Genomic DNA, 26,273 nt, shown 5'->3' on the forward strand with positions numbered 1-26,273 from the left:
ATCCAGAGTCCCCCTGCACCAACTCCTGAAAAGTGACCAGCTGACCACTGTCCAGTGGCCAACAAGGAGTTTGCGCCAGGTGCATTCTGGAAGTTGAAATCCGCACCCCCCAAGGACCATCACAGAACTTCTGGACCCTTGGGGTGAGCTGTGGACCCCAAAAGAACCTTAAAAGAACATCTGGGTGAAGCCCCAGAAGTTTGGAAAAGATTTGAGAATTTTTTTTAAAAAGCTCCAGAGAGGGACCGACCCGCCGCGGAAATTCTAGCCGGCTTGCCTCAACCGCGACCCGGCCTGACTTCGTGGTTCGTCCCGGTAAAGAAAAACATCAGAAAAAGAGACTAAGTCCGAAGGTAAAAAGTTGACCGGGACCTCCCAGCCATCGTATCCGAGAAGGGCTCCACGGACGTCGGATCAAGATCCAGGTTTACCCCGGTCGAAGGATTTTCATCTCGAAAAAACGACTAAGTCCGAAGGTAAAAATCTCCACCGAGGAAACCCACATCGCGTATCCGGACAAGGGCTCCAGGAGGTCGGATTCAAATGGCAGGTTTGTCCCGGTGAAGAAAAACTTCAAAATAAAGACTAAGTCAGAAGGTAACTTTTTAACCGAGGCCTCCCGCGACTTGTAGCCGAGCAGGGCTCCATCGCGGTCGGCCTGAAACTTTGACTTTGCCCCGGTCCTGGTGCAACCAGATGACCCGATTGGCGCTTTTTGTTTCTAAGCGCTAGAAAAATAATAATTCTTTAAAAATTCATATCTCCGGTTCCCCTGAACCGATTTTAATCGTTTTTGTGTCATTTTAAAGATAAAAATATAAACTATTTTTATAAATTGGTTTTGGATTTTTAAACTGTTTCCTGTGTTTTATTTAATTACTGTTTTGTGATATTTGAATGCTTTACACACTGTCTCCTAAGTTAAGCCTTGACGCTCGTTGCCAAGCTACCAAGGGTTGAGCTGGGATTAATTTACTGAGACCTAACTGTACCTAGGTGGAGGTTAGTGGCTTGTTGCTAGGTGTAGGTACCTACCTGCCCTTACCAATAACCCATTTTCCATCAACTAATGAATGATTTTGTACTAGTATTAAGAGTTATATGTTAAGGTTTTGCTAATTAATCACTAGGCCTTAGTTAGCATGAATTGGGGCCTAGCTGCCCGGTTTTATATTAAATGTGTTTTTCTAACGTGCAATGTGCTGACTTGCTGAAGGACCTGTAGTTGTACTTTTCCAGAAGCTAGAAGATGAGTATAACCATAGTAGATTCTTTCTAATGAGACTCGACTTGCTCTAGGGGACATTCTTGCCGAATGCAACAGTGTAACTTGCAACAGGTACAAGGTCGCATGAACTGGTATAGACAATGGAACTACTGACTGAGCCTGATAAACTATAAGTTTGCACCTGACATTCTACCCATTGGAGACGTCAATTACAGGAGCCAATAAACTATGTGAGAACTGTTATGAGGTGACAATCTTAATGAGGCGACAAGTAAACCATTGGATGGAGATAGTGGTGCTCCAAAACTTGCCCAATTGGAAATTAGGGGACTGTACAACAAGTTTGATATAATTCTTGAACACATGAAGAAATCAGCCATTGCGTGCCTTTTTGCTATTGCCCAGCCACTTTGTCACTCTGCCCAAAGACTTTGCTGTTTGATTCTTCAAACCATCCTCACCCTTGCCTACCCGTTCTATACTTTTCCTCCTTATGAGGGAGGTATTCCCTTATTGCCCGGTCTTGCTGAACTTTGCTGTGTTTCCTGGCTGATGGCGAATCAACTGCTGTCCTGAGGACGAAGACTGACTCTGTATGCTGACCCATTACGGAGGGTAACTATATGATGATGAAATTGTAATTGTCTGTTTGCTTTTCCTTTCTCGGTACCAACTGCATCTTTTGATAGAGACCATAGATAGATGTTTTCTAAATTTGTGTTGCTAAATTGTTTTGCATGAAGCCCAACATGCTAATGGTGATTCGAGGTTAGTTAAGGACTTCACTAAACGGACACAAATTAGACAAATGACTGAATCTATGCTTTGTTGAATAATGCGCTAATGATGCTCTGCTAAGAATAATCCATGTTGACGTCGTACTATGTTCTGATGTTTATGATCTTTGCTTTTATGAAATCTTATTGAAGTTGCCATATTATAACCGTGTTGATGTGTTTTCTGGTATTGAGACTAATACATTTGCTAGTAGAAGTGTAATCAATAGGGAATAAACATCATAAAATTAGCTAAATCTGGTGTGGTTATTCATGACTGAAAGGTCATGGTGGTTTCTGATTCTTATTTAACCATTGATTAATGTGATTGATTTGCTATTGAGAATATCAATAAGCTTATTGATCTATTGATTGACATGTTGATTAATTGTCTCGTCCTAAGGTGTCTTCAATCAGGGTCAAAAGATTCATTGGCCTAAAACGAGTCCCAGAGTGAATATATTATCTAGATTGGGACGCGTTATCACAACCTAAAATGTCTTGGCCCTAGAGGCCCTTTGTGTCCCGCCAGAATGATTGAAATTCATGCCCTATTAAAATGGCCTTTTTCTTCTAGTAAACTCTGGACTGCTTGCTGACGTGCAACAGGATGATGTTCTTTGCATTTCTTTCATGCACATGAGCCCACTAACTGCTGGCCCTTATCTTTTCTGTTCACTGAAGGTCAAATGCAATAGGTCAAACTGCACTGTCTACTGAGCAATTTGTTACTGCTACTAATCTCCAAACAACTTTTGTTGCAAAGAATTGCCTATGATTATCTGACCGACTCCTTGGCACCAAGATGCGCTGCCAAGTGGAGCTGTCAGCAATCAATATCCCTATAATTAACCTTTCTTGTGCATGTGCACTGGTCTCCAGAAATCGCGTCTGTCTTGGTCACAATGGGGTTGTTTTTAATACTGTTTTTGTACCCCTCCAATCTCATTTGATTATTGCATCTGCCTGCAAAGTATTTTGGGGCAGATTTAAGAAAAGTGGTGCTGTACACAGTGACCCGCCACTTTCCTTGCCCCCCATAGCGCCCCACTACCGCCACCATATGTGCACCGTATTTAAAATACAACGCACCATGGCGGAGGATAGGGGACAATAGCATCAGAATTGTTTATGCTATTGATGTCCAGCGCTAACCCTGAACACTACATAGGGGGCCATCGAAAACAATGGTGTGCCCCCTTTCAACAGCTGCTTTGAGCAGGCGTAAAAAATTCGGAATAAAATGACGCAAAGACACGTTTTGCATTTCTTTTCGCAATTTTTTCAGCCCCCCTAATCTGGGAACACCCCCTTGCATAAATTATGCCTGGTGCAGGCATAATGTGGAACAAGGGGTTACAAAGTGGTGAAATACGTACATTGCACCACTTTGTAAATCTGGCGCAGAGTTTTTGCCATGATAGTGCCACATTAGCTTCTAAAAAAATGACGCTAATGTGGCGATATTATAGCGCAAGGGGCTCTTTAATCTGCCTCTTTGTTTTTCATGAGAGATATTGAAACCCAGCTCAGGGGATGTCATTGCTATTTATAGACCTGACGGAAGCAAATCCATCAGAAAACACATCTAACAGCCCTGTCGACACTGAAGTGTTCTTTGACCATTTCTCCTAACACTTCATGGTTTTGTGGGTGGAATCCATCCACACCTAAAGAAACAAAGATAGCAGACCCGGAAGTGCAGGCCTAGTTTCAGCAAGGAGCATCCTCCACTGACCACAGCTGACACATTTCTCTCACCTCTCTGACAACGGTGTATTTGCAAAAGAAAGAATGAGTGAGGTTATGTAATATAAATTAAGGATTATTTCAACAGTATTGAAAGTGTTCAAGGCACACTTCTATATCTTTGGAATGCCCCTGAAAGTCAACATTGAGCAAACCCAGAAAATCAACAATTTCTGCTCAGACTTTTAGTGAGCCTAAAATGAAAGTTCCACATTTATCTGAGAGCTTGAACTATGGTTACTCCATATTAATAGTGCCTGGCAGTAAAAACTATAGGTTCGCTTACTGTTTGCATTGTAAAGGCCTTTTGTTTGGTTCAGTAATTCGCTTGCTTCATATTACAAAATACCGGGAACTTGCACTTTTGCCTTCCTTTTTAATTTTTCATTCCTCTGTGTAGTGACAGGTTTTATGATTTTATAATGACAAAAAATTACGGCAAAAATATGCGAAGAGATAACCTAGCATTTAGCGCTTTATTCTCAGCGCAAAATGCACCCTTCCATCGAAAATGGACCCAAAGATGCATTTGCGTTACAAAAATAGTGCTAAATTTGAAAGAAAATGAACAGTAGCAGCATATAGCCACATACGCTCACTAGGGCCCATATTTATACTTTTTTTGCACAGCATTTGCATACTTTTTTACGCAAAAGTGGCGCAAACTTACAAAATATAAATGTATGTTGGAAATTTGTACCACTTTTGCGTTGAAAAATGTGTGCCTAAGTTTGTTGTTCATCTGCTCCTTTGATAGGATTTTTGTTTCAAAATACTCATAATAATGCAAACAGGCATAATCAAGTAATTTTCGGTAATTTTACTTGTACTGAAATGACTCCAATTACCCTGACATAATATCGCTCGGACCTAGTTTCAAATGTACTTTTCTTTTTTCAAAGAAAAAACACGGACTGGGCAACCATGTATTGAGTGTTGCTATTGCATGCCAGCAAATGGAGATTGCTAGCCCACACCACCTGCTCTGCTTTGCTGCCGTGAGAGAGACAGGTGCCACAATGGGGTGATTGGTTCTCAGGAAGGAGGCAATTGTTCATCTAACTATACCTCCCTTACCACACAAGCTGCAACTAGTTGTGGTGTATTGTGTTGCGGCATTTGTTTAGCATCTCATCCGCTATGTGTGGTGTTGAAATGAATTTTAGAAACATGTAGCATGTTACATGTAGCATGTTACATCTTGGCGGAATGTGGGAGGGTGTTGGTTTGATAGTGTTTCTTTGCATATTTGCAAATTTGAGCAATGTGGGAAACATTTTGGTGTCATACTTTGGGGAACTTCTTGGGATGCAGCACAGTGGAATTATGGAGAAGAAAGTATGATAGATGCACAAATTATAGTCATATTTAGCTTGCCAATAAGTTTAGCTCATAGGCACTTTCTTGTATGTATAGTCTGCTTTGAGTATATTAGCTATATAGGCCAATGTGAAACTTTGTAGGCTGGGGGATTGACATTCAGATAAAAGAAAGACATCTGCCAGTTTTGGAACTAAATGAGGTAGAATTATATTTAGCCTTAAATGGTATACTGTATGTCATTAGGAGTCCTGCTGTGACTATCTGCTGAAAAGGCTATACAGGACCACTAGCATAAATCTGTATAATGTGGCCTGAATAACAAACATTTGGCTGTGGTTGTCATCATTGATTCAGGCCATTGCGCTGGACAATTTGGGGGTTTAACTGGTATGTCACCAGTCCTGATTACAGATAATTGGGTTCATCTTTCTGATGTCGCAGCTTCCTATTAGTTTGAAGCCCCTGGTGTCTTGTCTACACTGAGTAAAATCAGTCAAGATAGAATCCTGAATTGCTTTGTAGTGTTCGAACTATAATTCAATACTTACAACAGGTGTCTATTACTCCAAGATGTATTGTTTTAAATGGTCAGGCTTTACTTTTACTTTTGAAATAGTAGGGGGCATATTTATACTCTGTTTGCACTGAATTAGTGTAATTTTTTTTTACTCTAATTTGGTGCAAAACTAACTCCATATTTATACTTTAGTGCCAGACCCCTCTAGCACCAAATTTATGGAGTTAAAGTCATTTTTTGAAAGTGGAGACCTACTTTGCCTTAATGAGATGCAAGGTAGGCGTTCCCGTGCAAAAAATGACTCTATGGCCTTAACGCCATATTTAGGGGCATATTTATACTCTGCGGCATATTTATACTCTGTTTGCACCGAATTAGTGTAATTTTTTTTTACTCTAATTCGGTGCAAAACTAACTCCATATTTATACTTTGGTGCTAGACCCATCTAGCACCAAGGCCCTGATTTAAACTTTTTTTGCACCGCATTAACGTCATTTTATGACACAAAAGTGGCGCAAACGTACAAAATATTGGCCCTTATTTATACTTTTTGCTGCAAAACTGCACTAACTCAGTTTTGCACCAAAAAGTTTAGCACCGGCTTGCACCATTTCTGTGCACCAGCCGGGCACCATATTTATGGAATGGTGCAAGCCGGTGCAAAGGGTAGGCTAGAGTTTTAAAAAATGACTTTAGACGGGTGGGGCTGGCAGTATAGAAGAAGAGGGTTTAGCACCCAAAAATGGCTTTAGGCAGGTTAGAGTAAAAAAAAATGACTTTAACCAGATTAGCGTAATTTTATGGTGCTAAACCTACCATGCCACATGACTCCTGCCTTAGAAAAGGCAGGAGTCATGCCCACCACCCCAGGGGCCAGCACAGAGGACAGGGGTCCCCTGGGCATGGCCATTGCACCCGGTGCCATGTATGGGGGCCCATTTCAGGGCCCCCTATGGCACTTTCAAAAATAAAATGCACTTACCTGTACTTACCTGGGATGTGGTCCCCCATCCTCGCAGTCCCTCTAGTGTGGGTGGGGGTGCCCCTAGGGCCTAGGGAGGGCACCTCTGGGCTTATTCCATGGTGTTCCACCATGGAAATAGGGCCACAGGTCCCCTAACACCTGCCCTGACACAGGTCTTAAAAAATGGGGCAAAGCAAGCTTTGCCTCATTTTTTGACCCCTCCTCCCTCCCTTGCACCATTTTTACATGGGAGTATAAATATGGTGTTAAGGCCATAGAGTCATTTTTTTGCACGGGAACGCCTACCTTGCATCTCATTAAGGCAAGGTAGGTTTCCACTTCCAAAAAATCACTTTAACTCCATAAATTTGGTGCTAGACGGGTCTAGCACCAAAGTATAAATATGGAGTTAGTTTTGCACTGAATTAAAGTTTTAAAAAAATGACGCTAATTCAGTGCAAACAGAGTATAAATATGCCCCTTAGCGTCAAAAAATGATGCTAATCTGGTCAGAATCATTTATTTTGACTCAAAACTGCCTAACGTCATTTTTTTTTAAGCTAGCCTACCCTTTACACCGGCTTGCACCATTCCATAAATATGGTGCCCAGCTGGTGCTAAAAAATGGTGCAAGCCGGTGCAAAACTTTTTGGGGCAAAACTGCCTTAGTGCAGTTTTGCACCAAAAAGTATAAATAAGGCCCTAGGTGTTCTTCTTCGTTCTGTTCTTTGGATGACACTGTTAATGAAACAGAGAATTTTTTTCTATGGGCAAACACAGTAGAAATGGCAGGACTGATTTCATACAGTTGCTTGGGTAGGTGCAATGTAGTAATGATTCACGCTTTGGTGTTTTACATTTTTTATAGTTAACTTACTTAGAGGCAAGAGGCACCAAAATATAGACTCTTAGCATAATGAATCTTTGAAATTAAGAGGGCGAGATTGGCCTATAGTTTTTGTTGGTACACTTTATAAGGAAATATTGATATCTGTATTTACATTGTATAGAATATGCTCCTTTTAATTTCAGTAACAAGTGGGGCAAATTATATGTGAATCCATGCTCTTTACAAGTTTGTGATATTATCTAAAAGTCTCTTTTAGTTTTGCTGCTAACTTCAGCTGCTGTCCTGAAAGTTTTAGGGTCATTCATCAAGCGGGCCGAGAAAAAGAGTGGTCCCAAAACGCTTTTTCCCCAGGGATTTTTAGGTACAACCACAGCTTGAACCGCTAGACAGAATTGCACCAAATTTGGCCGAATTGCAGATCTTGGTCCAGAATGCACCCTTTCTGTTCTTTTGTGAAAATCTGTTAAGTAGTTTTGGAGAAATGTAAAGTTAAAAAATATAGATGTCTAAGAGTGTGGATTCTCCATAGATCCTACAGTCCCCATGATGATATCTGATTGGCTGCCAACATTTTAATCAGGAAGTGTTAACAGCCATTTTGGGACCCTGAATCAGCCGAGTCCGAAAATGACACTTAAAAATAAAGAAAAGGGGGCAGGGTAGGAATACCCTGATCCCCTAGGCCTGGCACAGTGGTCCCCCAGAGACCCCACCAGGGCTAAAAACATTTTTTTTACATTTTTACTATGAAATCACAAAAGATCCATGATTTCTAGGACATTTGTAAAAAAGGAACAAGTGCTGTCTCCCCATGATTGTTACTGTTTAAGCCCCCTGGTGGGCCAGGTCCCCGGGGCATATTTAAATGTAAGAACTGGGAAGGGACCAAATGTGCCCCCAGGGACCACCTTTTCCCCAGATCCTTATGTAATAAAATGACAGAAGGGGGAGCACGGCCCCCCTATGTAGGCCTTTAGAGGTCCAGGAAACACAACCTCCAGGGGGCTTGGCTTTGAAATAAGAGGGGGGCTGCACGAACTCCCCTTCTGTGCTACATATTGGCCTGGGCACCTCCCCAGGTGCCTCCCCTGGGTGTGGCCAATATATAATTGGAATTTGGGCTCAGATAGCAGGGCACAAGTGACAAGCCCTCAAGGCAAACTAAAACAAGTATATTTTGTCACAGTGTTTGAAGACTCTTAGGCCGGGCCTAAGGTTTATGAATCCTGCCTTAGGGCCATCATACTTCAGCAAGGGCTCAAAGAACCGTGCTATAACCCTACTTTGGTCCATGAAATGTAGTGCAGGATTTGTGTTCTCACATTCTTTCCAGGGCTCTTGTTGGACTTCCTATAGGATCTGAAGAGTGAGAACCCTCTCTGTGCACACTGCTGGAGGGTCCAATTAAAAGGCCAACACATCTGTGTGAGTTTGGAACTACAGATTAAGGCCCTTGAAAAGCAAAAACATTTTTTTTAAAGGAAGCCAAATTCCACTTAGCCAGCCAGAGGCGGTGCAGAAGAGCTGATGGACATCCTCAACAAGTTGAAGACAGGGTGTGGCTGTAGACCTGCTATCAGACAGCCCCTGCTGGGGACAGCCAAAAGACATGCGTAGTGGGTAGGGTATTATTTCATAGAAGGTTGGTGTAGTATACAATCATATAACCCTGAGAAGAATGAAGGCTATATTTAAATTATTGTTAGCTTTGGCTAAATCACCATAACATATGTTTAAGACATTTCCATGAAATTCACTTGAACATCGCAGAAATTCACCAGTTTTGAATAGATCCACTGATCCATAATTCTCACAACTGCCATAAAAACCATAACTTACCACCAGAAACTGTGGTCCTTATAGTAAGCAATATGGCACTGAGTTTTTTTTTCATATTTCTCAAACTTTTTATAATATTCAAAGTTGTAAATCATAAATGAATCCTATCAATAAAATTTAGTGAGGTATAGAGGTGCTCAGGGCTCCTTCAGTGATACAATGGTGGATAATACATTTACCATCACTAATTGACACTTCCATGTGCCCAACTGAAATATAATCAATATGCTCAAGTGCCAAATTTTAACAAAGTTTCGATTCCATAACAATTAAGGCTCAGTATCAGGACTGAGGGTAACTGTAGCCTGAGACAGAGCTGAATGAAATGAAACAAACAAAGGACACATGATGATGAAATAAAAAATGCAATGCATAACTAACACAACATAAAAACCATAAAGGAAACCATAAAGGGCAGAAAGGTAAAATCACAATGCTAGAATCTAATTTTAGAGGACTGTGGATGAATTAAAAGTGTCCCTAAACGTACAGACTGGTTGTGCAATAAAAGAGAACGTAACCAATCAAGGAGCGAGATAACACAGACTGCACAGACCAATTAGGCTTGCCAAAACTATAAAAAAAAGCCGACATATCCTAAATGGGCCATTAAACAATGTAAAGAGGAGGTATGGTAATAATGATATGTGACCAAAAACCCTGTGTGATCATCACTAAAATAATATTTTTCTTGACCAATATATCTTGTTATATTAGAAATGTGTCACTGTACAGTTTAGGCAATGCATCTATATTTGGAATGTGGTGGTAACTTCATCTCCATTATTATGTCCATAGTTTTCTAGGAAAAGTAAAGTTTAGTTCCCTTTTGTACCTGGTTAGAGTTTAGCTGTTTGGCAAAGCTCATGCAATTACAATCACTTATTGAAAGTTGTACAGAAAGAGGGATTTTATTGCTCTTCCACTCTATGATATTTGATCTGGAAGCAGTTGTGGTAGACTGCCTATAAAGTAGGTCCATTGCTCATAACTGGTGGACTGCCTATAGTGAAGATACATTGCTCATAGATAATCAGTTAGCATTAACCAGGAGAATTGATGTGCATCAGGTCTTTGGACTATTGTGGTTCACTCTGACCATGCTATGTTGGGGAGTTGGAGTTGATGCAGTATTTATGTAAATGACTGCTGTAGACTTAGGGGCATATTTAACAGCCCCTCGCACCACCGCAGCTTCACTTTTAGTGACGTTTCGGTGGCGCTATGCACTGCACTGTATTTACAAGGTGGCATTAAGCCACTAGTTATGGCTTAACGCCACCTTGTAAATGTGGCTACCTCACACACAGCACTTTGCATGGAAGGGGCGTGCAATAGGTGGTGCTGTGGGGATGCCACAGCAAAACCCATTGCATTTTGATGCTGCCCCAGATTTACACGTTTTCGAAAATCTGAGACAGTGCCAAAATCTAATGCTACCCCAGGGTTGGGGATAGTATGGCATAGAGAGGAGAAATGCTTTCATTTCTTCTAGCATTTTGATATTTCTATGTGTGCTGCTTTCTGCAGCACACATAGAAACAGAAAATCACCATTTAAGATTGTTTTTGTGCACAAAAACAATCTCCCCCTTCAGCGCAGCCATCCTTGACTTATGGTGCAAGGATTGCTATGTTGGCGCACAGCAGCATATTTATCGCCGGTGCAGGGGGAAACAATGGGGTGTGCCATATTCTAGTAAATACGGCACATCCCTGTGTTTTGAAAATGACAATGTGTGACACTGCGAAATTTGGGCAGTGATACGCACCGTCATTTTCTCTTAAATCTGGCCCTAAGAGTCCATAAAGAAGATGCTACTCAGTGAGCAAAGCATACCAAGTGGTCAACCTGGCTTATCCTCTTTTTTTCATAATTCAAATTGGTCAAAGGCTTAACTCCATTATGCCATAATTATAGGATGTAAAAATAGTTCTTCATTGCTCTATGGCCACTTCATGCCTCAGGATCAAAGACAGCCTGATAGATGCCCACTAGAATGCATTATGATGACATCACAATAGTCTACCAGGGTAGGTATCCACAGGCATGAAGAGTGTTAATACCCTCCCTTTTATGAACCACAGAGAAAAAGCATCAACACACGCCAAACTCCAATAAGCGTCTGAGGCATGTTGAAATTTTAAAGGCCTTGCCCAAGACAATTCTGCAACACATCTGCCATGTTGAGAGAAGTTATGGTTTTGTCTATGGCTTTATCACTATGGAAGCAACAAACCTCCTGTAGTTTTATTCACTTGTACTCTCAAATATTTAGTATGATGGAAACCAGTTATAAGCAGCCTGTGCATGTTCATATCTAGATACTGTGTCTGTTTAGACCTTAAAAGTTTGGTTCTGGTCAGTCTAGATGTCCCTACATCATCTATTATGCCATGGTGTTCTAGGTTTATGATTCCAGTGTCTGGCATTCATTCCTGTTTCTGAGTGACCCATTTTGGGCAGGTCTATTAGGTGTGATTTGGTCTTTAGCTCAAGTGGCTTGCCATACTGTGTATCATTTACAGGTGACTTTCTGGAAGGCTGTCTGCTTTTTACCAAAATTATAAACCAGCACATGTTTTTTTCTTGTTCACTGGTATGGTCTTCTATCTTTCTCTCTCTAATAATGTCCAATGGGACAGTCTCTTGCTGATATGTGTTGTTGTCTCCTGTTGCAGTGGCGGTTTTGCTTTTGTACTCCCTGTGGACTGTTGAATCAGAGGCAACAGAATAATGCCTGTACAGGATGTCCCCTAAGTGCACTTTGGGAGTTCTATGTTGAAATAGGAGGATAGATGTACAGTTCTTCTTAGAGGTATGAGCCAACTTTGGTGCCAGAAAAGCATCTATTAGTATATGTTCATATCCAGTTCTAGACAGGCAATCAATGTCAAGGTGAGCACCATCTCTGCTTGCTTTTCATGAATGAGAGACACTGTGTCCCACATTAGGTGCTAGCTATGTAGAAGTGAAGTGTTTTGTCCGGAACTATCAATTTCTAGTACATTCGTAGTAGATACTTTGGTGCTCTATGGCTCTCTAGGCCTGGAGGCTAAGGGTCACAAACCCTTCTTTTTTACTATACATACCCCAAACAAGGGCTCTTGGACTCCTAGTTGGTCATGTTTTACATTTGTAATTGCATCCTTTACATCATCGGTAGGCCATGAGAATTGCATTTGGTCTGCAAGTTATAGGCCAATATTTATACACTGTTTGCCCCGAATTCACGTCATTTTTTTGATGTAAATTTCGGCGCAAACTTAACTCCATATTTAGGCGCATATTTATACTCTGTTTGCACCGAATTTGCGTATTTTGTTTTTAGGCAAATTCGGCCCAAACATAATTCCATATTTATATTTTGATGCTAGACAAGTCTAGCGTCAAAATGTTGGCGTTTGCACCATTTTTCAGATATGTGAACCTACCTTGCATCAATGAGATGCCAGGTAGTTGTTCCCATCCAAAAAATGGTGCCATCCCCATAACCCCATATCAATCCCCCATGCTAAAATGATGCACGGGTGGGAGGAGGGGCTAAATTAGGGTGCAAAGCTTATTTAACACCTGGGTCAGACAAGACAATAGGGGACCTGTGGACCCATTTTCATTGTTAAACAGCATGGAATGGATCGACAGATGCCTGCCCCAGGAACACCCCCACCAGAGGGACACTGGAGGATGGGGGACCCCATCCCAGGTAAGTAGGGTAAGTATTTTATTTTTATTTATTTTTTGCCATCGGGGGACCTAACTTGGGGTCTCCTGCATGGCACAGGGTGCAATGTCCAGGGGACGCTTGTCCCCTCTGCTGGCCATAAGGTGGGGGCATCACTCCTGTCTTTCCTAAGACAGGAGTCATGTTTTTGGTAGTTGTGTGCCAGAAAATGGCTCTAGTGTGGTTAGAGACATTTATTTGCCTCTAACCAGGCTTCCGTCATTTTTTGACACACAACCCTCTCCTTCCCTACCGCCACACCCACCTGGCTAGTGTCTTTTTTTAAGACGCTAGCCCAAGTTCAGTGCCGGCTTGCACCACTCCTTTAATATGGCTCCCAGCCGGCGCTGGGGATTGGCATAAACTGGCGCTATACTTTTTGCCGCATAACTGCATTTGCCCAGTTTTGCAGCAAAAAGTACAAATCTGGGCCATAGTTGGCACAGGTGTTTTGTGAGTGACTCACTGAAATAATGCATCCACTGCAAGGCTTTTTGTTTGCCCTCATGGTCACAAGATCCTGATGGGTCCACTCAGCTTCAGAGGTTTATAAATCGAGTACCATCAAATTGGATAACAATAAACATGAGCTGCTAGCACCAATATATACTTCTGGGTGAATGTGCACTTTCCAAATTTCTGTTATGTTGATATGCAAGGAAATAAGTAGGTTGTAGGAACAATGTTTTAATTTAGATGTAACATAAGTTCTTAATATTGATATTTGCATATTTGTTGTTTTCTTTTCTTTTAACACTTTTTTCAGGATGACTACTACTGTATGAGACTTGGTTCGGGAGAAACTACTTTTAAGAGCTGTGAAACTAGATGAGTGCCATAGCTGCAAATGACCACCTCATAACTTTAGAAGCTCATAACTTTGGAAGCTGTAAATGAACATCCAATCACTCTTCACACTCATCCCTAACTTTAGAGAAAAGTATGCTTATTATAAGAATGAGATGCAGTTTAAAATGAACATACATAAAAATCAGAAGCTCATTAGTATTATTCTGGGAACTTGCTGGATGTTAAAAAATATAAATAAATTCCAACCATCTAAGTGACTCAGATAATCCCCGTTCATTGACTTTCTGTTACAATCAGCAGGGTTCTCCAGAATTGACAGCCCATTTTCTAATAAGGTGTATCCAAGATATACTCAGTTTCACTATTTAGTTTCCCTAATTATATCTCTGTTTTCCAGTGGGCCGAAGCTGCATGTATTCCTACCACCAGAAAATTAACCAGTGATATTGATTTCCACTTCAGCAAGTTTACTGTTAGCAAATTGAAGAACAATTTTATGGGAAACATTTCAGAAAATATTGTTTCTATGAATGACGGATTTTCAGAATTTGAAAAAAATTATCTTAAAGAAATTTAAATAGCCTTTGGTTCCACGCATGTGACCATATGACACAAACACCCCAATGTTTTGCTGCACCCTCAAAAGATAAACCAGCCTTCCATGACTTATGGTGATAACCCGTGACTCACCACATGCTCACGTTTCTTGAGTTTTTTGCATCATGCAGCCATCCAGTACAGCAGCAGAGACTCGGCATGAATTGCCCCACATATGAAAATTACAAAAAAATTAAGATTTATTTGGTTTGTGAATGTTCTGCTATCTGGAATTCAGGAAAGGTTGTGAATATGACTACTTCCAGGAAATGAGTAGCGGGCGGGTATTGGAAATACAACACCACAGTTAAAACATTGAGGGTACAAACAATTTTCTTCTGTTTTCTCTGTCAGCCTGAAAATACCTGTACATTTACACTAAAAACATTAATTAATGGTAGATTTTGATGGCCAACCTGTCCGAACAACCACCATATTTCCAAGCGGGCAGGAAAAGGGGTTTCTTCACAAGGAATAATATTTTCTGTGTGTTACATATTTCCCACAAATCTTATCTAGATTGTCCACCCACGCACAACAACTAGACATTGAAACAACAGTAGACCTGGGATACGCTGCAGTGGATGGGCTCTCTACAACTCTTCCGCATAATAACGTAAATAAAAGCTGGATGATGTTTCTGCTCGTGGTGAAAGTAAGATATTCTTTCTTTCCCATATTCACAAATTTTAATGAGGATACTCTGGCCCATATTTATACTTATATATTTACTTTATATTCATACTTTTTGACTCAAACCAGCATATTCTCTTTTTCCAGCGCTGGTTTGCGTCAAACATTTTACCGCCGGCTAACGCCATTCCTACGTGCCAGGCAGGCGCCTTATTTAAGGAATTACGTTAGCTGGTGCTGCGGACTGGTCAGAGTAAAAAGACTCAAACCAGGCAGCGCCGGCGTAGGGGAAAATGGGAGTTGTGCGTCAAAAAATGGTGCAAGTCAGGTTTGAGGCAAAAATCATGCCTCAAACCGGACTTGCGCCATTTTTTGACGCACAACCCCCATTGAAATGACTCCTGTCTTAGCAAAGACAGAAGTCATGCCCCTCTGCCCAATGGCCATGCCAGGGGACTTCTGTCCCCTGGGCATGGTCATTGGGCACAGTGGCATGTAGGGGGACCCAAATTAGGCCCCCCTATGCCACTTTAAAAAAAAATAAAAAAATACTTACCTCAACTTACCTGTACTTACCTGGGATGGGTCCCCCCATCCATGGGTGTCCTCCAGGGGTGGGCGAGGGTGGCAGGTGGTGTCCCTGGGGGCAAGGAAGGGCACCTCTGGACTCCTTCTATAGTCAGAGACCATGGAAGTGAGCCCACAGGTCCCGTAACGCCTGCCCTCACCCAGGCGTTAAAAAACAGCGCACATCAGGCTGTTCGCTGTTTTTTAAGGCCCGCCCCCTCCTGTGCGTCAAAATGATGGAGGAGTATAAATAAGGCCTGAAAGTCATTTTTGGGGCGGAAACGTCTACCTTGCATGTCATTAACGCAAGGCAGTTTCCCGCATCCAAAAAATTACTCACACAGAGGAATTTTGACGTCTGCCGGCTTGGGCGTCAAAGTTTAAATATGATGCACAGTTTGCGCCAAATGTGCTTCAAAATTGTTGCGCAAACAGAGTATAAATATGCCCCTCTGTTTCTAAGGATTTAGAGACTGTTTTAACGCAGCTCCATAAGAATTGATACTATTCACTGCTGACTTAAATGCTAAATAATTGCCACATATTAATACATAGGTTGGGGACTTCGTTTTCTCTTTACTAACTTCATAAAAGTTATGGACTATGGAGACATTTTTCATGAAAATGTACAACTGAATGAATGTTTTGTTCAAAGCTTCTCCCAAGAGAGAAGAATAGAAAAATGCATATAGGACTCAGGGATCCTTTCACCATTCTGTACAAATAAATGTGTTGGAGAATGTGGAATTGAATTTCTGTAAAGCTGCCGTTGCACACTTAGCTCGCAGAATTGTTGCTGCTGTGTGTCAGGGCTCTGTATATGTCCATCCAAAGTTGTAGTAAACCTCATGACCCACACCAGGGTCAGAAGCCTGCTGCTGCTGTGTACATCGGGGCTCTAAAAAATTATGTTCATATTTTTCAGTAAACCTTCTGTGGTATATAATATGGTCACAAAACTTTTTGGTGATTTGTGTCTGAGTTCCATAAAACTCTGTCCAAACTTTTCGTACATAATCCTACTGCAATTTGAAACAAAAAACAGTGCCTAGACTTGGTTACACAAGGTACATTGGAGCTGGGCAATTTGGCAATGACATTTTACATGATTATTTCAACAAGTGACTCATGCAAACACAGCAGTAGAATGACTGGCCAGTGTTAAAAACGACACCCTGGTCACTTTGCATCTATTTTTTAAACTGAGTTATCTTTAATCCGACAATCTAATCTGGCCCAGGGTCATGAAAAGGAAATATGCTGATGATATCTACTTTGATGACATAGATTGGCTTTGATGATAATAACAGACTTTCTTTGACAGTCCTGTATTCTCTGTTTTTTTAAAAGCATACTGTGAGGAAGGATGCCGGTATGGTGGATCGTGTGTGGCTCCAAACACCTGCTTATGCCCGTCAGGATTTACAGGCGCTCACTGTGAAAAAGGTACGTTGACAAGGTATTATATAGTAGGGCATTATTCAAATGCTAAGGGCCATATTTACACTTTTTAGCGCGGCATTTGTGTCATTTATTGACGCAAAAGCGGCGCAAACTTACACAATACAATTGTATTTTGTAAGTGTGCGCTGCTTTTGCGTAAAAAAGCGGCGCAAATGTGGCGCTAAAAAAAGTATAAATATGAGCCTAAGTAGCTTTAGAAAAAATCCTGGAAATAAATGTATTTTACCACTGAGATGTCTTCTTCAAGCAGCTTTGCCCACATGAATAATACACGCCTTTCTATGGGAGGAAAATACAGATTGGACCAATTTAACAAAAGTGATATGCAATGTTATGATATAGCCAATTGATGTTTTTAGATATCGTGCTGCGTACACAACTCAAAATACGTAATTCACATTTTTGTAAAGACATTTACACTCACATCTTTAAACTTAGTAATGCATCCGGTGGGACAAGATCCTTATCTTTTTGATTAGTTACTTGCTGTGGATACCAACATACTACACAGACCTTTAAGGCCTGATGGAGGCAAATGTTAAAGAAATCTCGATGGACTGGAATATGATTTTTCCATGTGAACATTCGCATGTATGGTACCTAGTTGACTCAAACTTGCACACACTGTAAATATTTTTATTTCAAAATGAAGGCACTTAGCTGCCACTGAGATCTGTATGCAAAAAAGGGGAACTAACACTGAGAATGGGAATCTTACTTGAAATGTAAGAAAAATATGTATATTCCTTAAAATTTGTCCTAATTCCTATTTGCATATTACTGTCGTTTGGTTGATTTGTTGTGTTGGTTAATATAATTTCGGTATTTCATTAGCTATTACAGTTATCTTTGAGAGCTAGTTCACTTGCACAGAGAATAGCTAATATTTGAATTTACAGCAGATTATCAAAGTTGTGCTAAATAATATAATTCTAATTGCTTCATTGATGTTGAATTTGCTTGCAAAATTGGGAATGTTTTATAACATGTTAATTAGAAAAATAAAGCACTTAGCTTAATAATAGTAAACTTGCAGAGCACATTTTTGTGTTTGGTTTCCATTGACCAATGCTGCATCAGTTTTAAGTCCTTGTTGACGTTTGACATGAGAGTGAACTCCTGTTGGCTATTGCTTCAGTCTTGTGTTGTACGGTGGAGAGTGTTGAGCATTAACACTGTATACCAGTTAGGCAACCCGCCTGCCCGAGGATTTGACTGGTGATAATTGCAGATTGGCAATATCCATGCTTAGTGTTCTTAGTGGTGAGAACAAGAGTCTAGACCTATGATGAGTGCTTGCACAGGCTGGTCACTTGACCAAGAAATGCAGAAATGTGTAGCTGTAGAGGCATAGGCCCATATTTATACTTTCTTATTTAGTTATGTTTGCATATTTTTGTATGTTTCTACCCCTGAAGAAGTCCGTTGGGGCGAAACACGTTGGTGATGGCTAGTTTGATTATCATTTATGTGATGAATTAATAAAGGCAAACATCTTTTTAAGAAGATTTGACTGATGGAATAATTTTGATGCATGCTACATCATGAGGACATGAGATACATAAGGAAATTTATTTTCGTGTCAAAAGTAGACATAATATGTGCTGAGTCTCGTGTTTAATTGTAATACCAGGTGTCCTGGTGATTGAGGATTAGGGGGTTGGCCCTCAAGACTCGTGCACTATCAACATTCACTAGTTATTGATGCAATTGAATGTAAAGGAGCAGCAACAATCACCTCGGCCCCTTAGTTGTAGCTATAGAATTTTATGATATGGATGGCCCTCAGAAATGACTGTCCTGCTTTCATTTGCTACGCAGGGTAGGGGATTATGGGGTGAAATGGCCTATTGTCCATGTCCAAAATGTAAAAAAAATACCTGGCCTCCTGCCACCCACCCCCTCTATGGCCTCTCTTACAGAAACTGTGCTCTCTGCTTTCCATCACTGCACAGAGAGGCTCTCAGGGACCCTCCTGGAACTCCTTCATGACATAGCAACAGAAAATAACAAGTTTTGCTACCTACTGTTGCTGCTAATTACTTGACTGCCACTTTACAATTGCAAAGCAATTCTGATCGATTTAGTAATAAAAACTAATTTACCTTTACTTACATGAGAACTTCAGACTTGACTGCAGGGAGCGGAACTAGTCTTCATTGAACAAATGGTCACCCACAAGCCTCTAGATTGATGATCAGGCCTGTGCCACTCTGTGGGCGCGTGGTATAAGGATGGTGGGACTGAGGCCTCCTGTGTCTAGCAATAGGGAGCCCTTTGCATTTATTGGTGAACGATACTTGGCATCCCATAGCATTAGTAATCAATTGGAGTCAGAAATTGTCACACACTATGACCTTTCGGGCATGAACAACTACACGATTAGGTAAAAGTTAGAATATTTATTTCCCTATATTAACAATGTTAATGTCACGTAAAATAATCTCAAAATCAAATGATAAACATACAAAAACAACACTGGCTGTCCAAAGCAGCTAAAGAAACGTAATCTAATCAAGGCTTGTGCCACTACACATTCTAAGGTTACAGTGCAAATTAATAACAAGAATAACTGTACAAATGACATCACATACATTTAAATTCAGCAAAGAAAAGACATTACAAGTCTCTCCATATATTGAATTCCATTAGTGAGGACCCTAACTAACATCAGATTAGAATTAGCATGTTGTGCTTCGTGCAAAACAATTTAGTCAACACAAATTTGGAAAACATCTAACAAAATAGTGCGGTTAGTACATAGAAACAAAAGCAAATAGACATAGCAAACAGTATCATAGTCATTATGCATATCCGCAGTATGGATCAGCAAGCTGTGACAGTCTTTGTCATCAGGACATCATTTCGGTCAGCAAGGCATCAGGATTCAGCATCAAAGTTCAGAAAATGCAAAGTCTTTAGACAGTTGGCAAGAATAGAGGCAAACCCTCAAGAAAAATGGGGAGAATGGCATATGGCAAATGGCAAAAGCACAATGGCAGCTTGTTCTCAGTGCAGTCTGACTGAGTTAGATTTCCTAAAACTACTTCCCAAGTCCCTATTGGTCAAGGGATTGCATGTTCACACTTTGTCCAATAAAACTAAAACTTCAAATCTGCATTTCTACCAGTACACGGTTCACATGTCGATTATTGGCTCCTTTCATCCTGTTCTCATCATCCGGCTCGTCAGGTAACATTATTGTTGCAGCTCATACTCCAGTCAGTATGGTCATTGTTCTTTCCTGGGAAAGTCAGTCTCACACATATTACATTTACAATCTTGCATTAGTAAGAACTGCTTCTTCTAGCAAGCCGTTTTCATGAGAAAGATTTTCAACTATGAACACATTTGGACCGCACAGTGGAAAATCACAATTTAATTCTCTAACCAGACATTTTATTAAACGCCTAAGAAATACAGCTAGGCCAAGACCTTCGCTAAATTAAGGCCTACAATTAACAAAGCTAAGACATAATGCATAACATTCAGTATGACAAATTACTACATAAATCAAACAAAAGTTCAACATTTTATATTAATGAGCCATTACTAAGTACACTCCGTGAACATTGACGGCCACTCATGTGGCCATATTTTCAAATGTGTGCATTATTTTCTCTAGATTAATACATTTTCTATGTAATTCCATTACTTGGAATACATGAACATTCATTAATATTTTTATTAAAACACCTACTCTAGTACATCTTAAGTAAAAAACTAAAAATAATGCAATTGCGTGCACAAAGGAACATATCACAATTAAACTAAAAAAGTGTACATACAACAAAAGAGTCAAAACAGAATGCAACAAAACAACCCCAGTACAACATCACATTGCAATAGCACAGCACAGAAGCACAACAGCATACAAAGCAGAGCATTTCACCACAAAATGCCAGAAAAGAAATATGTACAAACATTCTTGTCGCACATTAGCGCCTCCAGAAACTTACTTTCATAATACAGTAGTAAAAGGTGTTTTCACTAAGCACTGCCTTCAGGTACCTTCATGAAATATAGCCAGTCAAAAAGTTGTGTGATCCGGGCCCTTCTGTCATATGCCAAATATATGCAAAAGTAATGAGGAAAAAAACAGATTTATAGATATCACTTATCATCTGCCCTGGTTTCTATCATCCCATCTAAATAAACTGTAACTGTTTATTCTGTTTATTTTGTTTTAAGATTACACCGACTTTGCAACATGAGTTTGGTGTTAAATTCAAATCTTTTGCGTTCATTTTCTGCTTAAAGGCATGTTATTTTTCTCGCCTGGCAATTTCATTTGCGTTTCATTGCAGCATTATGTCGCCTGGGAGGCGCCCGCAGATTACTCCAGAGTGGTGTTTAGTATGTGACACATTTTCAGTCTGATGCGTTTGATTCCACTACCTGTGGGGGAAGCTTGGAGCTGTAATGAGAACGAGGAGATCAATGCACAGAAAATGAACAACTGTGGTGCTTTCAAAAAGACCTTGCACGGCTTGCTTCCGCGCATTATGCAGCCATCACTCTCGTTTTTTCATAAGGCTGAATTATTGAAAGTGTGGAAATGCTGTGAGGATTGATGAAAGGCCCCAAACACGCTTCCATAATTTGTGGTGTACCGCTGCTAATGATACAACACAGCACAGTTGAGAGCCATTCCATGCAAACATAGTCAAGGAATAAGAACCACAGTCCCATGCAATCCCATGGCATCCCCTGCGGCTGCGGTAGTGGCTGGGCTCAGTATTCATCTAGGTACTCTTGTCAGAGAGAGGCAAGAGTTTGCATTACTGACGAAGCACTTAAAAGGCCCCGTCCTTCAATGCTGATATGGGCCCCTTGAGTGAGGGGAAGACCAAAGGTATCAGATTTGACGAATTGGTTCCATCCTTTTCCTGCACATCACTTTGGAAAGGCTGAAAAGCTGCAGGTGCACTCCACAGATCTCCTGAGTGAAATAAACGAATGAAGAATAATTAAGTAGAGACTGTGACAAAAGAAGACATTTGATGTAAATATGGTAGTTTTGCACAGTAGTATATGCGACTAAGTATTCATGTTTGCTCCTTTACCCTACTAGGTGCCCATCAATTTTAGGTCGACGCTCATATTTATTTTGCCCCACATGGACCTTCACTTAGTTATTGCTCCTTACACTTCCACAATGTGATCTCACATGGTTATGGGGACAAAAGACTGAGAGTGATCCTTGAAATTTGAGTTAATGAAACTAAGATGGACACAATGTTTAATTCACATTATTTTATCTCCAGACCCTGTCTGTGTATATATGTAACTATACAGGTGCCTTAACAGAAGCCTACAGGATACCATGGGCCTGATTCACAACTTGCATTTTGTAGTACATAAAGTAGCACTACAGTAGTATTACTCATACATCACAAAATGATATTCCCAAGCCTGCGGCTGGATATCTCTGCCAATGTGGTGGAAATCTCTGCACATGCAGGCATATGCTTTTGTAGCAAATGTGGGAGTTACAAAAGGGAATAGATGGAAACTAGGGAATACTTTTACTAAATATGAAGGGTTTGTGGGGTTTAAGGAGGGTTATGATTAGTAAACACACACCCTAAAAAGAGGACGATCATTTCTAATTAGAACACTTTTGTAGTAAACATGGGAGGAATATGGGAGAGTGGCAGGGAGATGCAGAATATTTAGTCGTAAGTTTAAGGGGTAAAAGCACACACATTGGGTGGACATTGCTGATGCATGTAGGCATACTGGGATGGGGTTGGAGTGCTTCATCGGGGGAATGCCCCCCAGCCACCAGAAGGTACAGGGAATCAAAGAAAGCTCCACACAGCCAGGACATGCACTACTCCTTTCCATCATTGCCACAGACTTGTAGGACAACCTCAGTCCTGCATTGCCTCTCAGACACTACTGCCTCCTTTTGTCAAAAGTAGCTTCTCTTAAAGGGGTCAGGCCCTGCATTCCTGCTCTTTGATAGTGGTCTCCTTGTGTAGGTCATGCTCCAAAAATCTTCAGGAACATCTACACCCATTGCCAGCATTCTGCAGTCACCCAGGGCCACAGACTCTTCTACAGTGCAGCATTCAGGCATTAAGAGCCAACAGTGCATACAGAGTGTGCTTCTTCAGGGCAATGTCCAGCGTGCCTTCCCCGGGAAGCAATAGGTCCACTTCCCACTCGTGCTAGGGGAGAATCAAGGAGCTGGTATCACTAGCCCTCAAGACAGAGGCAAAAGGAAGTCTAGCAATAGAAGTCACTATCCCTTAGAATGCCTGGTAATGGTCCTTCTCTGTTCATCCCCTGCACAGGATGTTAGAAAGGGAAGTGCTGAAGTCTGGCATTATGGGTATAAAATCACCCATTATAATTAGGGCTCCTGGTATTATGGTATTTATTTTGTTAACATTTCCATCTGTATTTATCCATATTAATTTTCTGGCCATCTTATTAGTATTTATCTATATTTATTTTGTGATTTGTGAATAAGAGGAGTCAAAAATGGTACATTTCCACATTTATTTATCTGATGAAGATGCACTCATATTTTGTTGCCTGTAGTGTTTTAGCAAATTCAGCAGCCAAATAAAGCAGAACACTACACCCACTGATACACATTTAAAAATTTAGAACAAATATATTTTAACATATGCCTGTATTTAAAGATATCTTAACCAGTTTTTGAATACCCTGTGCTGTCTATCTGCTCATCTGTTGTCTTGAAATTCTCAACAGATATCATGCCAAGTGCATGTGCAGTACAGGCCCACCACTGTGGCCCCGTGCACCTGTTCTCTGCCAGACTTTTCATGGTAGTGTTTCCACCATGAAAAGGCTGATAGAGAACAAAGTTGTAACCCTCAGGGCAGCGCTTCCCTGGTGGTTTATGATCTCTGTCACTGCCTTGGATCGCAGCAGAGCTGGCAGTTCCCTGGTAGCCTGACGGCCAGGGTTGCGATGTGGCGATCGGACCGACACATTGCTGGCGGTCCAGAATGCTACCACGAGTGTGGTGGTCTATAGACCACCACACTGGTAATGACCCCCAAAGTTTTCTGTCTGTATTTAGCTGTAAATATTGGTATAAATTGAAAACTGGGAGCCTCAGTTATAATATTGAATGATCATCCCTCCACCTGTTTATTTATTTAATTATTTGTTTGTCATTTTATACAGCACTAATATGCCACTAAGTAACACTTCTAAAAGGTGAAAACTAAATTAGCAGGGGAAATAGGATGAAGCAGCTGATTGCTAAAATAATTCAGGGATTTAGGTTAGGTCCTTTGAGAAGGAACAGGTTTAATAAGGTTAAGGTGGGCATGTGTTGAAAGCATCTTTGCAAATTAAGTTTCTAAGAATGTTTTCTAAATTGGAGGTAATTCTGTTGCCCTCTTAAGGTAAGATAATGATAATTCCAGAAATTTTATCCCAAGGACTTTAAGGATCTTCATCCACGTTTAAACCTTTGGGGTTTATATTGAAGGATCTGCGATGCACCAAACAATTTTTATTCCTTTAGGATTAGTTAAGACTGGAAGATATTCAGGACTTTTTCTTTGTAGTGCCATGTGCATGATGCACATTCAATTGAATTTGTTGTACATGGAGCCAGGGAACACTCTTCAGGGTGATAGAGGTGTAATCTTCTGAAAATTTACAGAGTTTTTATTCTTTGATCTTTCTGGAATTGAGATTTTGTTAAAGTCACTGTTGGAGTAGTCCAACCTCAAATAGATTAACTTTGTTTCAATTCATGGCAATATGAGGAAAGAAAGAAATGTTTTGAGTTTTAGTATGGGTCACTGGAGGATATCGACACAGGAGGTTATCTATACTGCAGGTTTTGTTTTCTACCAATGTGTTTACCTGTGAACAGAAGCACATTCATTGTGAAAGAGGGTGCCAAGATTTTGCTTCCTTGTCAGAGATGGTTTTTTTTGCTAGGATTACAATCCAGGGGTCAAGTTTGTTGGTCATTAAAATTTCTGTTTTATTTCACTAAGGCACAAGAAGCTTCAGTCATAAAGAAGAGTATGTGCCACAAGCAACTAGTGATATTGCATTGGCAATAAGTACTTGTGTTAAATTGGAGATTGTGAAAAAATGGGTTGTTGGTTGACTATGGTGGGAACCCCTGGTCAAGCAGCAATCACAATTCTTGTCATGGTAAGGCATAACCAAATCCCAAATTAACCTGCGCTCATCCTCTGGTAGTTTGGCACAGAGCACTCAGGCTTCACTTGCAGTCAATGTGTAAAGTATTTGTGCAACACTTCAAACAGTAAAATAGTGAAATCACCACACAAAAAGGATCTCACACCAGGGTATAAAATTAGAACTTGATTTGATAAATAATCAAATAAAACAAATAAAGTTTTGGCTGACTGTGATGGAACATGGGCCAGCTACAGGAACCCAGTTAGGAATGCTGCACCAAAGTATCTTAAATGCTGGTTGTGGATTGTTGTGTATGTCAGAAACAATGCTGCGTCGCACAGCCAGGGCATTGCGTCGGTTCTGAGATGTGGAGAGGCTGCGGTTTGAGATCCTGATACGTTAATGCTAAGGATCATGTCAACGGGGCTTGCGATGCAAGGACCAGTGTCGAGGAAGCTTGGCACAGTCAAGATAATGCGCTGGCTCTGATCCATGTACTAGCGGTGATGCAGAGATTTGGAGTAATCAAGGCTGCCGTCGAAGAGGGATGCAAGTGGCTTCTCACACTGGTGGTTCAGATGATGAATGGTGATGTGCAGAACTTGCAAACTTGAACTCCACAGAGTTTCATCCTCCCCTAGATTATTTTAACAATGTACTAGGAGATTTGACCAAAGACCTAAATAAAGGCTGTTAGAAATGGGGTTTCTGGTTGGCTAGGGCATGCACCTAAGCCAGGCAGAACCCACCCACTCTAGTTAGGGCAAGGGAGTTACACATCCAAGATAACCCCTGCTCACCCCCTTGGTACCTTGACACGAGTAGTCAGGCCTAACCCGGAGGCAATGTGTAAAGCATTTGCACAACACCCACAACACATGTGACACAACACTGAGCTATGTAAAAATAAACTGTATTGCAAAAAACATAATTAGACCAAACATTACATGTCAGTAATACCGTGCTTCCTTAGCAGTTGTCAGAACATCACACAGGTTACTAATACTCTGCAGGAATATGCAGTAGTCACATTAGGACATGTAAGTACTTAGGATTCTGCAACATAAGCAGCAGTCAGGA

General features: G+C 40.8%; 1 protein-coding gene across 2 annotated transcripts in view; it reads left to right on the top strand.

Annotated features, from left to right (window-relative positions):
- The window catches only part of NELL1 (neural EGFL like 1), a 3,335,977-nt gene that overhangs the window by 2,546,465 nt on the left and 763,239 nt on the right, over positions 1-26,273 (top strand). For both annotated transcript variants that reach the window (XM_069221936.1, XM_069221935.1), the window contains one exon: positions 16,929-17,024. In XM_069221936.1, coding sequence (XP_069078037.1) covers positions 16,929-17,024 — 96 coding nt within the window. The remainder of the gene's footprint in view (positions 1-16,928; positions 17,025-26,273) is intronic.

The sequence above is a fragment of the Pleurodeles waltl genome, chromosome 3_1 (genome assembly GCF_031143425.1).
Source record: "Pleurodeles waltl isolate 20211129_DDA chromosome 3_1, aPleWal1.hap1.20221129, whole genome shotgun sequence".
In the NCBI taxonomy this organism is placed as follows: domain Eukaryota; kingdom Metazoa; phylum Chordata; class Amphibia; order Caudata; family Salamandridae; genus Pleurodeles; species Pleurodeles waltl.